Genomic DNA, 12,518 nt, shown 5'->3' with positions numbered 1-12,518 from the left:
CGGTCCCGGGCCGCTTGCCGGGACCGCTCCCCCGCCCCATCTCGTGGGCATTACCGGGGCAGTGGCAGGAGCCACCTGGGCTCTGTCAGAGCCGCTCTTCTCCTCCGTCCGTCACGGGGCCGTCACTTTACCCGGGAGTCCGGGTAAAGGCAGTGCCATAAGGGACCAGAAGAAGCTGTTCAGTCCTTTGTTTTTCCTGAACTTCTGTTGGTCCTGCTGAAATGAGCAGGCTTTGAATAGAGTATTTCTAGCACCAGCTCGAAATAGTCATTGTCATTTGAATAGTAATTGTTGAATAATTTGCAAGTGTTCATTTATATTACAGTACTTTATTACTGTGCAGATATTTTCTTTCTGTTTTAATACCATCAAAGTTGAAGACATGCTTTCAGTTTGGGCCCTTATGAACAAAATAGACATGATTTTGTCTTACTCTTTTTTCTGAATCACATTATCAGTTCTACTAGTTGCTCGTGACTGTGCTGAAAGAGGTGTTTGGGAAGGAAACTTGGTTGGTTGCTTAGCAGCGAGCATCATGAGGATTAAAATTTTAAAGCTGCAGTGTCTGTATTTCTGTAATAGCTTTAAATGAGATATTTGTAGTAGCTTGCTTTCCTTTAAGTGTGTGTTCATGTTTGGCTGTCTTTGGGGGTGAATGTAACTGTGCTGTCAGGGTGACACCCATCACCCTGAGCCTGGGGCTGCCTGGGCCATCTCACAGACAGAGGGAGTGTGATACACAGTGGGGATGCAAGGAAGAACTGTTCTGTGATTGCACATGGCTTGGACAGTCTGGGGAGGCATCAAAGGCATTGTGAGGGTCAGGGAGAGAATGGAGGTTTCAAGATGATAAGTTTAACAGAAGCCAAATTCTTGTGACATTGTGCTTAGAGAGATGACAATTGGGAAAGAAGAATGAAGCTCTTTAAACTTGGATGGACAGAATCATGCTGTTCTTTGTCCAGTGCCAAAGCAGTACAGTCTCAATAATTTGAAAAAAATTAGTCTTGCTACATGTATTGTACAGCATTCCTTCATTGCAATATTTTGTAAGCTGTGGGTGCAGTGTGCTGATAACCTTGTATTTTAACCTTCTTTTATGGTAATTTTTTATATACTTTTTTTTTTTTTTAATGTTGGAAAGGTACAAGGTTATGTATGAGACCTATTTAAAATCCATTCCAGGTCAAGCTATTAATATATCTAAGCTGGCAAGTACTTGGGTTGTAAATATACTGCTATTAGTGCTATGTGAGAGAATAATCACTTGGAATTAAAATAGAGAATACTGTAAAAATAATACCTAAGTATTTAGAGGGATACTCTTTGAATAAATAACATGAAAGAACAGAAGTTTTTTAAGTCTAACTTAAAACTAACTAGTCAAGATTGGAATTTCCATTCAAACGCAATTGTGTTTTTATTTCATATGGCATAAAGGACTTAAACTACCACAGAATTCTTTAAGTTGGAAGAAATCCTCCAGGATCATGAAAAAGTATGGTTATTCTTTATTAAAAAATGATGTTGATTGACTCAAAACTTGACCTTTTAGGGTTTTTTTTTAGGTACGAGTGATTAGCATTTTTCTAAGGAAATTAGGCTTTTGAGCAGCTGTCTCTTTGTGTGTGTATATTTCTGTTTGCATAAATTGGAGTGCAGTCTGGTAGAATGTTACTGTTTTGCCTGTTTATGGTTATTATATATTACTATATAAAGGTTTTGCAGGTTAATAATCTCAGTTTCACTTTGAGACAATTTTAGGGGGTTTGGTTGTTGTTAGGCCAATATGGACCTGTCTCAGAGATCCTTTGGCATTTTTATGGTTTTGCTTATCAAATTTTATCACTCTTCTAGACCTGTTGTTCTCTGAAATATTCCCATAGACAACAGAACTCCACCATTTAATGCAGGGAAACAGTCAAGAAAGAAAACTTTCTAAGACTTACTAGCAGAGCTTTGAACTAGATTCACCAGTGGAAGGGATGTGCTTCTGAGTGTCAGAGAGGAACCAGGAAACACCAGCACTCTAGGAAGCAGCAGGGAAACACCTGTAAATTGTCCAAAAGGAGTTAGGGATGGCCTCTCACAAATGGTGAAGAGGCTGTTCTATGATTCTGTGAGTGGTATATTAGGTGCTGTGATTTTCTGCATCTTATTACCTAAAACCAAAAGGATATGAAAACTTCAAATGAATAAGCTTTGACTTATATGCACATTGGTGATGCTTTTAATTTTCTTTTGTGGCTTGTATTATTTTGTTAAATGTCTGTTCTGTTTTCCAGAAGACACTTTTGCTAGGTAAACTTGTTGGTTCTGATAGTAAATCCTTACTGAAAGAGGCTGAAATGGTTTGTGTTAAATTTTATGCATACTGGAACACTGCACAGTTGTTCCTAGTGTAGAGAGGCTGTTCTTGCAGTAGAAGCCATGTTTCTAGTGGAAATGGTGTCTCACCCTTTTCTGGGTTATTATCTTTAAATATTACTGAGATCATCCATTCCAGTTCTATGTTTATTGTGTGGGAATTGTTCTTTTTTTTGTAGGTAGAGTAACTGAGGGAGGGAAAGAGAGTCTTATTTGTGATTACACAGACAGTGTAATTATATGCTTTATTATAATCAGTTTACATAGAAATGTGAATGACTAGGGACATCTACTGACTTGTAAACAAAATCATTGTAGTTGAATATTTTGCAGAATTGATCAAAACCTAATCTTTAATTTTTTTTCTTTTTTTTTAAGGAACTTCATGTTGGTGTTGCTTATGCCAGAATATAGTAAGCAAGGCAAATTAGCTCCAGCCTTGTGTAAACTTTTAATTGGCCAACATGATGCAATTGGGCATGAATTCCAGGTGGCTTTGGAAATGAACGAGAACTGAGCGCTCTGGCTGGAAGCTGAACGTGATGACGGCCTGGTCTATGGTAGGGAAGCTGAAAATGGAGAAGAGGCACTCCAGAGAAGACAGAAATGTGGAGCAAGACGCGGGGGAATGCAGTGCTGAGTCTGAGGAATGGACGAGCTCAGAAAGTGAGCCTGAGCAACCATACTTCAGAGGCAGTGCTCAGTGGAGAGAAAAGGAGGTTTCCACCAAACCGCATCGGCCGCTCTGCCGGTCCCCATGCCTGGATCGCCCAAGTTTTTCACAGAGCAGTATCACACAAGACTTGAAGCTAGATGAATGCAAAACAAATTTGGACAAGGAATACCAAGCTAAAATGGATTTTGCTTTAAAGCTTGGGTATGCAGGAGATCAGATCCAGGCTGTACTGAATAAGTTGGGAGCGGATGCGCTCATCAATGATGTTCTAGCAGAGCTTGTGAGACTTGGCAACAAAAGTGAATCAGAGGGACAAAGCACTGCCAGCAGTACCACTGGTACTCTGGTGTCAAGAGGCCCTTGCCCAAAGGAAATAGCAAGCCCTGAATTGTCACTGGAAGATGAAGTGGTGGATAACAGTGATAACTTGAGGCCAATTGTCATTGATGGAAGCAATGTCGCTATGAGGTGGGTGTCCCTATCTCCATGTTTGAAAATAATAAATCACTAAAATATCAAAAAAAAAGTACTAATGGCAAAGTCATTTTAAGTCATGTAGACTAATACACTGATAATACATCTATTTTATGGACTCTTTAGTCTAGGCTTTTAATTATGCTGTTAGTTCTTTATATGTAATCCATATTCCAGTTCCCCTGCCCTCATTTTAAATCCAAGTTCTTAACTCAAATCTTTTGTTCAAGCAATCTCTTTGTAGTGTGCTTTTCTGTGGATAGGTTTAGTATTTTGAAGTCCTTGAACAATACTGAAAATTGCTTCTGGACATTAAAGGAAAGTAACCAAGTACGGTAGGAAAACTTGGTTCTCTCTAAAGTGGCATGCAGTGGATGGTAATGAAATGCAGTGAATTCATGGTTTTTGATCTCTTGATGATTGAGCCTGCTCAGTATTCAGAGCAATTTAGCTGTGTCAGAACAGAGATAACACATGAGCTAAACCTGCTGACCAGCACAGCTACACCACTGCTTGCCCCTTGTGACTCAGGATATTCTATGTACACTTGGCTGCTTAGGTTAACACTAACCCAAGAGATACCTGTTCCATACCACTTTTGAACATGTCTGTAGAGTACAGGGTTCAGCTAGCCATTGTTTATCATTGAGTAAGTGTGATTTTTTATGAGGGAGTTGTGTGCTGTTTTAGAGACTCCTTTGAGTTTCAGAAAACAAATTTTTGATGGGGATGGGACTTAACTTTTACACAATTACTTCTTTCCTATAAGAAGTTCTAATAAAAATGAAGAACATTTAGTATCAGAGGAAAGTATTTTATTAATATAGATGTTTAAAAGCACTTATCACCCATGGCAATCGGCATTGTTTATTCCTCTTTTTGTGGTAGCATTTTATGGTGCTACTTAAGGTGAACTCAGTTTGTCAGGGAAAGTGATATTTTTCATTAGGTCAGCTAATAAAAAAAAAACTGAAAAACTTCATGTTTACTTGCTTTTGCTCTGGGGATAGTAAAATTTCATAATTTATAGACTTTTTAAGTAGCAGGGTTGCTGTAATCTGATGGCTGAATAGCTCAGTACAGTTGTCTTTTTCCAATTATGCAAGGAGGCCTAATAAAACTTTACAGACTTTTTTTTCCTTATATCCTTTGACCATGGCAGCTTTAGAAGAAAAAAACAACCAAACCACCATAACAAAAACCAAAACCAAATGTAACTTTTGTCCTTGCTGTTTCTAAAACTTGCATGTTCTTCAGCCATGGGAACAAAGAAGGATTTTCCTGCCGGGGAATTCAACTAGCTGTTGATTGGTTTCTGGAAAAAGGACATAAAGATATCACTGTGTTTGTACCTGCATGGAGAAAAGAACAGTCTCGACCTGATGCACCAATTACAGGTAACACCAAGATTTTCTTTGACCCCTTGGTTAAAAAGAAAAAAAAATATATTGTCATGTTTCTGATGGGTCCTAGTACTGGGCTGTGGATGTGGTGATGATGATGTTGCACTCAACTGTTTGTTTGAAAACACAACAGTTTCATTGATTACAAAACAAGCATTTAAATATCTACATGTGTTAACAATGATGTGGGTTTTGTAACATTATTGGATGGTTTCAACATTTTTGAGAAGCACCAGTTGAAATTTTCCCATTCGCAAATGTTGTTGAGCATACAGGAATTGAGTTTTATTTGCTGGGTGAGAGTATGAAATAAGTAGTAACAGGCCAGGGACTCAGTTAGTAGGGTTATCTTGAACACTGAAAAGGCAGCATGTGTTTTTACCTTGCATTTTACTCTTGCCTAACAAGGCTATTGTAATACACTAACACCTGAATTTCTGACATGTTCAGAAAGACTGAGTAAAGGTACATGGCTACAGAGTGGTTATGAAGTTCAAATATTGAATATTTACTCAGTGCTTTGAAACCTCAGAAATAAAATCCACATTGAGGTGTTTTTTAATCATAACGAGGTCTGTGTATGAATATAATTGCAAGATACTTTGTCAGACAAAAAAGGCAAGAATTTTCATAATACAAAGGTTGCATTTCTTTCTTTTAAAACGTTTTTAAAAACTGCTCAACTAAAATTATTTTACAGATCAAGAAATCTTACGTAAATTGGAGAAAGAAAAAATTCTTGTTTTCACCCCATCTCGAAGAGTTCAGGGAAGAAGAGTAGTTTGCTATGATGATCGATTCATAGTAAAACTTGCCTTTGACTCAGATGGCATCATTGTGTCCAATGATAACTATCGGGATCTTCAGAATGAAAAACCAGAATGGAAGAAGTTCATAGAGGAGCGGCTGCTAATGTATTCTTTTGTGAATGACAAGTATGGGTTTTTTCTTCAAAAGTAAATAAATTTGCTAATTCAGCATTCTCAGGAAAAACTGGTCATGTTTCATTTCTTTTCCTTTAGATTTATGCCTCCAGATGATCCTTTAGGACGTCATGGTCCAAGCCTTGAAAATTTCTTGAGAAAAAGGCCAGTTATTCCTGAACATAAGAAACAACCGTGTCCTTATGGTAAGTGCCCAAGTCAGATTGATTTGTTGCATTTAAAGGTAGGTGAAACTAGCAATTAACATCTTGTCATTATCAGAACAAAATGTACCACTTTTCATGTTTCCATCCAAGCACAATGTCGCTTTTATACCCCTCATGCACATATTTATAAAAACAGTGTAGCAGAAAATTGAGGATTACAAGATACACCTTGTGCATAATACAGCTTTTTGCTATTCTATTCTGGTTTGTATTCGAGGGAGGAGATTTGTAATTAATAAAACTGTGTTAAAGCTGATTTGTTTTATATAGCATTGTGTGTATGTTGTCATGATTAAAATCATAAGCCACTAGGAAAAAAAAATCTTGCCTTTGATGCAGATAGACGTGGATGCAGGCAGCAAGCAGAGTCTGTGACTGCCTGTATATATAAAATCCATCATTATCCTTAGAAGTTTATTATATAAATACTGCTATTGCAAAGTGGTGAAAGATATGAAGAAAAAAGATAGCAACTGGTGGTATTAATGAGTTTTTTTGATTTATTTAACCTGAAAACCCTTTTCTTTCAGGTAAAAAGTGCACCTATGGGCACAAATGTAAATATTACCACCCAGAACGTGCAAACCAGCCTCAAAGGTCAGTAGCGGATGAGCTTCGAATAAGTGCCAAATTATCTGCTGTGAAAACTATGAGTGAGGGAGCCTTGGCCAAATGTGGCACAGGGCCATCCAGCTCCAAAGGAGAAATCAGTTCTGAAGTGAAACGCATTGCCCCAAAACGTCAGTCAGATCCAAGCATTAGGTCAGTAGCTGTGGAGCCTGAGGAAAAGTTATCAGCAGCCCGGAAGTCCGAGGCCAGCTCTGTCCCGTCTCTGGTTTCTGCATTAAGTGTACCAACGCTCCCTCCACCAAAAAGCCATGCAGCTGGTGCATTAAATACTCGTTCTGCAAGCAGTCCGGTGCCAGGTTCCTCACAGTTCGTACATCAGAAATCCTCACTGGAACATATGTCCAGTGTGCAATATCCTCCTATACTAGTCACCAATAGCCATGGCACCTCAGTTAGCTATATTGACCAGTATCCCAAATATGAGTCACTGGGGGACCATGGCTATTACTCCTTACTCAGTGATTTCTCCAACTTAAGCATAAGTAGTATCCGTAACTCAGATTATTACGGGGCTGATATGGACCAGGGGATGTATTCTAGAAACTCAAGCCCCTGTCCTGACAATTGCTTAAGCCATACAAGTAATGATTCTTATTCCTCTTACAATGACTTGTATCTGGGTGTAGCAGATGCCAGTCCAGAAGACAATGTGAAGAGCCACAGACTGCCATCGAAAAATCGTCTTCAGCCTTTCCCTCATGGTTACCATGAAGCCTTAAATAGAGGTCAGAGTTATGGAACTGAAGAGCCTAAGCAATCCCTTCGCAAACAGTCAGTTTCCCACTTAGGCCTACATGCCCAGCATCCAGTTGTTGGAGCACGGTCCAGTTGTCCAGGAGAATACCCTGTGCCTCAAAACGTTCATCCATCAACTGCACAACCAAGCCGTGCCTTGGTGATGACAAGAATGGACAGCATTTCTGACTCTCGGCTTTATGAGAGTAACCCCACGAGGCAGAGACGGCCACCTCTGTGTCGGGAGCAGCACGCCAGCTGGGATCCATTGCCCTGTGCATCAGACTCCTACACTTACCACTCCTACCCACTGAGTAACAACCTCATGCAGCCATGTTATGAACCTGTCATGGTCAGAAGCATGCCTGAGAAGATGGAACAGCTCTGGAGAAATCCCTGGATTGGGATATGTGGTGAGCCACGGGAACCTCATATCATCCCAGAACATCAGTATCAAACATACAAGAACCTCTGCAATATTTTCCCTCCAAGCGTTGTCCTTTCTGTGATGGAGAAGAATCCCCACATGACAGATGCACAACAGCTGGCAGCTATGATTGTTGCCAAATTAAGAACAGGGCGTTAGAGCAGTACAGCCTCTTTTGGATAAATGAACCTGTACAGCACATAGGACCCAGAGGAAAACTTACATGAAGGAAGAGGCCAATCTATTGTAAATATTTTCTACTAAGATAGTATAAAGTTCTGTACACAGTAGCAATCATATATATGCTGAGGCACTATATAAAAGTTGATTGTATTGCAAATTTTAAGATTTTAAAATATAGGGATTTTTAATAGTATTTTATAGGAAATGCATACCTTGCTGCATGGATAGCTCACTAAGAACTATAATGTCACAATCAGTGTCTCAAAGCTGTTACTACAAAATTAGTGTTAGCAATTATATTGCATGTATTAGTGTACACTTACAATTTGCTTATAAATACCTAATCGGCCTCTAAAAGTATGCTCTATACACACCAAGATGACTTTTAGGGTTTCAGCTTTGTCATTTGACACTGCCTAGTGGCATCTTAAGTAGTGAAGAAAAAGTAAATTTGCTAAAAATTAAAATTGTTTATAAAAGGAAAAACTGATTTCAGATTTTCAATGTCAACATGGTTGTTGATACTTAAATTTCAGAACTGTCCCTCAAGAGTTTGAATAACTATTATTACATTGTTCAATATGTTGGCTCAACCCAACAGAAGCCAAATACTTTATTAAATTAGGACCAAAACATTAAGGAATGTAAAGGCATGAGTGCCATTCAGTAAACTGAAACTTGAACTGTAGCTTCTCTCCAGAATCTCCTGTCAAATGTGCAGTAAACAGCTGCTGGCCCAAATAACTAGACAAGCTGAAAATAAATTGTCAGTATTATGTAAACTGGATTACTCAACTTGAAGCAGCAAAAACTGGATATTAACATGGAAGTTCATCAGTAAATGCAGCCCTTCCTCTGGGAGCAAGGAAGGTGTTTGAGTGAGCCTGACATTCAAGGGGGCTGTACAAGATCATCTTCAGAAAGGGTGGAGGGGGAAGGCTGCTTCTTGAAAAGAGATGCTCCAGTTTGGGTTTGTGGCAGAGCTGTCCTGGTTTTTGCTCTTCACATCCACGCTAAGGTGTGCATTTGCCTCGTGAAGGCTTTTAGAGTTCCTGTTTCAACAGGTGAGCTAATTTTGTGTGGCATTGTTTGCGCAACTGGTATCTTGCTCAGGGTGGGAACCTTTGTAGCTAAATGTCTCCAAAAGAGGCGTTTATTGGTTTTTTTAAGCTGCACTGACTGTACGCCCTTTTTTGAATCCACTGTATATTTCAACATTTTGAACCATGACTAACTCGACATGTCTCGAGCTAGGACTTGTTGACTTCTACTGTAGTTTTTTTCATGAAAGTTGAGAAGGCCTGGTTTATGGCCTTTTGTTTCTTCATGAGAAGGTGTGACACTGCCTAAATGTTTCTTACTGTGAAACACACAGAACGTGAGGCTGCAGTCAGGGTTGTTTCTGGTGTTTTGATAATGGCTTGCATGCTGCTTTCTAGTTATCTGTTTGTCTGAGAAACAAAGTTTATCATTTCCTCCACTTGTGTTACTGTAGTGGTTGGTTTGATTCAGAATATCTTGTGGGCTCTTTATCACATGCAAAATAGGTTCCTGTCATATAAAAAAACCCACCAAATGAACCAAGAAGAAACCACAATTATGGGTGCACCTACATTTAATTTACTGACATTTGATAACTGTATCATTTCACACAGGATAAATTTTCTTGTGTTGGTACAGGTGATGTATATAATGACTATGTCATTATGTATCTGAAATGAAGTAACTTGAAGGTGATCCTGTACTTACAAATAACTTAAGTTTCAATTAGTTGGTTATTCTCTCTGTTAGTGGGGAAAATGATCCAGACACTTACAACAGCTGGGGGAAAACAGATTTAACTCTTGACCGGTTTTCAAAAACATTTCATATTTTTAATTTGCAATTAATTCTTATTCTCTTCTCTTGCATGATATAAGCAGCTGAGAGCAATGCCTCAAATAACCAGAAATGACCTTTTGTTTGTTGATACAAATTGTATCTCTTTTTCTTGATTGTATAAAAACTGTGTATAAAAAAAAAATAATCTCTAGATTAACTTCAGTATTACATTTTCACCACAACGTTTGTGACACCATGTGTCACAGGGAAGTAGCCCATGAATAATTATGGATTTTTTTATTTAAAATGGGCACTTGTAGTTTATAGACAAACAGGGACAACTTTTGAGAACCAGGTTATTATGTGCACAAATACTGTGTGTACACCTCAAAGCATTACATAGGTATCTTCAGTCTATTTATTAAGCAGATACATTCTTGCACTAAACTTTATGTAAAAATGTTGCTGTTAACTCATCTGCATGTGTTTAAAATGTAACAGTAATTGCTATAGACCCTATTTTATTCTAACCAATTAATTTATAAATTATTTAGGTATGAGATGAAGTTTATTGTGCACTCATGTTTTCCATCTTGCATGGAATTAAATATTTGTGTGCAGAAAAATGTTTGTTCCATTTTTCTCCATTTATAAAGATAAGCTATTTTAAGAGAGGATCAGTAGGTGATTTTGATGTTTTCTAATGTGGAAAACTCAACAGACATTTCTGTCTGAAGTGCTGGGTGGCTTATGGAGATATCCATTTTTGTTGGATTTGTCCAGTCATTTTAATTTTCACTAACCTTTGTTTTACTGATGGAAGAATTCCTTTTTAAACATTGGGAATGCTGTGAGAACACAAACCCAGCATACTATTTCCCTAAGGCACTTCAGAGGCAAATTGTCTTATTCTGAGAAGCTATTGGCATCTCTCATGTTACAGAATTGGCAGTGCAGCCTTGTGGAAATAACCTGCAAATTTTGTGCTTGTTTAGTCCTCCTTAGAGGTAATGCAACTTTTCTATGTGATGTAGTCTTTCCTGATCAACTACTTTAAGTGATAATTTGGTCATCCACACCTGTTTTCAGCTATGTTTACAAGACAGTTCAGGACACTGACACGTTCATTAATCTTTAGCGCATAAGCTTGGATTTCTTCTTACATGGAAGAGTTGATCTTATTAACACCTGATCATAACTGTCTATATTGTAAATATAAGACTTTGTATAAATGCTCTTTTTTAGAGCATGGTATTTAAATGTTTTTAAAACTGTAAAAGAACAGTTCTAGAAACTATATTTTAATAAAATCCATGAAAAAACAATTCTAGATGTGGGGGGAAAAAGTGAAGGTAAAATCGTGGACTACTGCAGTTGATAAGAGTTGAGCAGTAGATTTTAGTGCTTTACTGGGGCCAGAGCATTCTCTGGGAGTTCTGATTTACTTCTCTTTCATCTTCAGCTATATTACTTTCACATAATTTGTCACTTAAAAGTGTGTAACTTTAAATTCATAAATCAAAAACCAAATGCTTTATGGGATGTCAGTCTAAATTATTTCATGTTTTTTGTAAGAATTACATGTCAGTAATATAGTAAATTGTACATGATTTCACTGCTGTTAGTCCTGTTGTTGTCATATTGAGCTGCAGTAGTTGGCTTTATTCATTTGTAGAATTAAGCATTACTGTTTAATTGTTGTAAAATTTTATAAATCTCTTTGGGTTTTTTTGGTTGACCCAAATATAATGTAAGTCTTAATGACAAAATGAGTGAAAATGGATGTTAAACCAGTATGTGGTATTCTTAAATCTCTGTAGTGGTAAGTGGGCACTGCTCTAGTTGCTGCAGCATGTAATTTATTTACTAGCATGAGTCTGTTTAGCTTTTGTAAAAACGCTTTAGCTGTAAAGTTAAAAATAGGTGTGGAGTATGGTTGCTTAGAACAAGCAGAAGGAGCTTCATTGAAAAAACCAAACAAAACCAAAACCATCTAAGTAGGTGAGTTTACCCCTACATACTTCTAATGCCAGTTCGTCCCAAATTATGCATTTTGGCATTTTGTTCAAATAATAAAGTTTAAAATACTTGGTAAAAAGACCTTTATGCATACCTGATCTATATCAATCCACAAACAGGAACATTGGATTATTGTAATTTTTAAAACTCCACACTAAGGGGAAGGAACGTGCAACATTTCTGTGAAACTTTGTTCCAAAGTTGAAGTATTACTTGATCTTGACTTGCCAAAAGTTTACCTGAAGCATCTGTCACAGTTACCTCTGTGGTGAGCATTCAGCTTTCACACTCCTGATGTCCCTATCGCTTGTTTGTGTGACAGAGCCCTCATTAAGTGTATTTCTGCAATATTTCAACTGGAAAAATACAATTGCACCATCACTTAAATTATTCTTATGCCAGTGTTTGGTTAGCCTTTCAAGAGTCATTATACAATATTGCTGATTTTGGTCTGTATTTAAAGTTTGTAAATTTATTAAAAGAATTACAAGAATCTAAAAGAAGTATAGGCTATCACCTGTTCCCCTCCTGCTCTATGTAAATGTTTTGCACAATTATTTAATAATATGAAATATGTTATAGTTTATATATATAAAAAATTTTGCTTATTTAATAAAACTGAGAGCCATTGGA

General features: G+C 37.6%; 1 protein-coding gene across 1 annotated transcript in view; it reads left to right on the top strand.

Annotated features, from left to right (window-relative positions):
- ZC3H12B (zinc finger CCCH-type containing 12B) overlaps nt 1-12,518 on the top strand; it is a 21,483-nt gene extending 8,965 nt beyond the window's left edge. Inside the window, exons 2-6 of the mRNA XM_071442272.1 lie at nt 2,746-3,511; nt 4,775-4,914; nt 5,621-5,855; nt 5,943-6,049; nt 6,601-12,518. Coding sequence (XP_071298373.1) covers nt 2,910-3,511; nt 4,775-4,914; nt 5,621-5,855; nt 5,943-6,049; nt 6,601-8,021 — 2,505 coding nt within the window. The 5' untranslated portion in view covers nt 2,746-2,909 and the 3' untranslated portion in view covers nt 8,022-12,518. The remainder of the gene's footprint in view (nt 1-2,745; nt 3,512-4,774; nt 4,915-5,620; nt 5,856-5,942; nt 6,050-6,600) is intronic.

Source organism: Agelaius tricolor, unplaced genomic scaffold (genome assembly GCF_023055355.1).
Source record: "Agelaius tricolor isolate 1412-34295 unplaced genomic scaffold, bAgeTri1.0.p SCAF_17, whole genome shotgun sequence".
NCBI lineage: Eukaryota > Metazoa > Chordata > Aves > Passeriformes > Icteridae > Agelaius > Agelaius tricolor.
The sequence above is the reverse complement of the archived record's forward strand: the minus strand, read 5'-3'. Positions and strand labels throughout refer to the sequence as shown.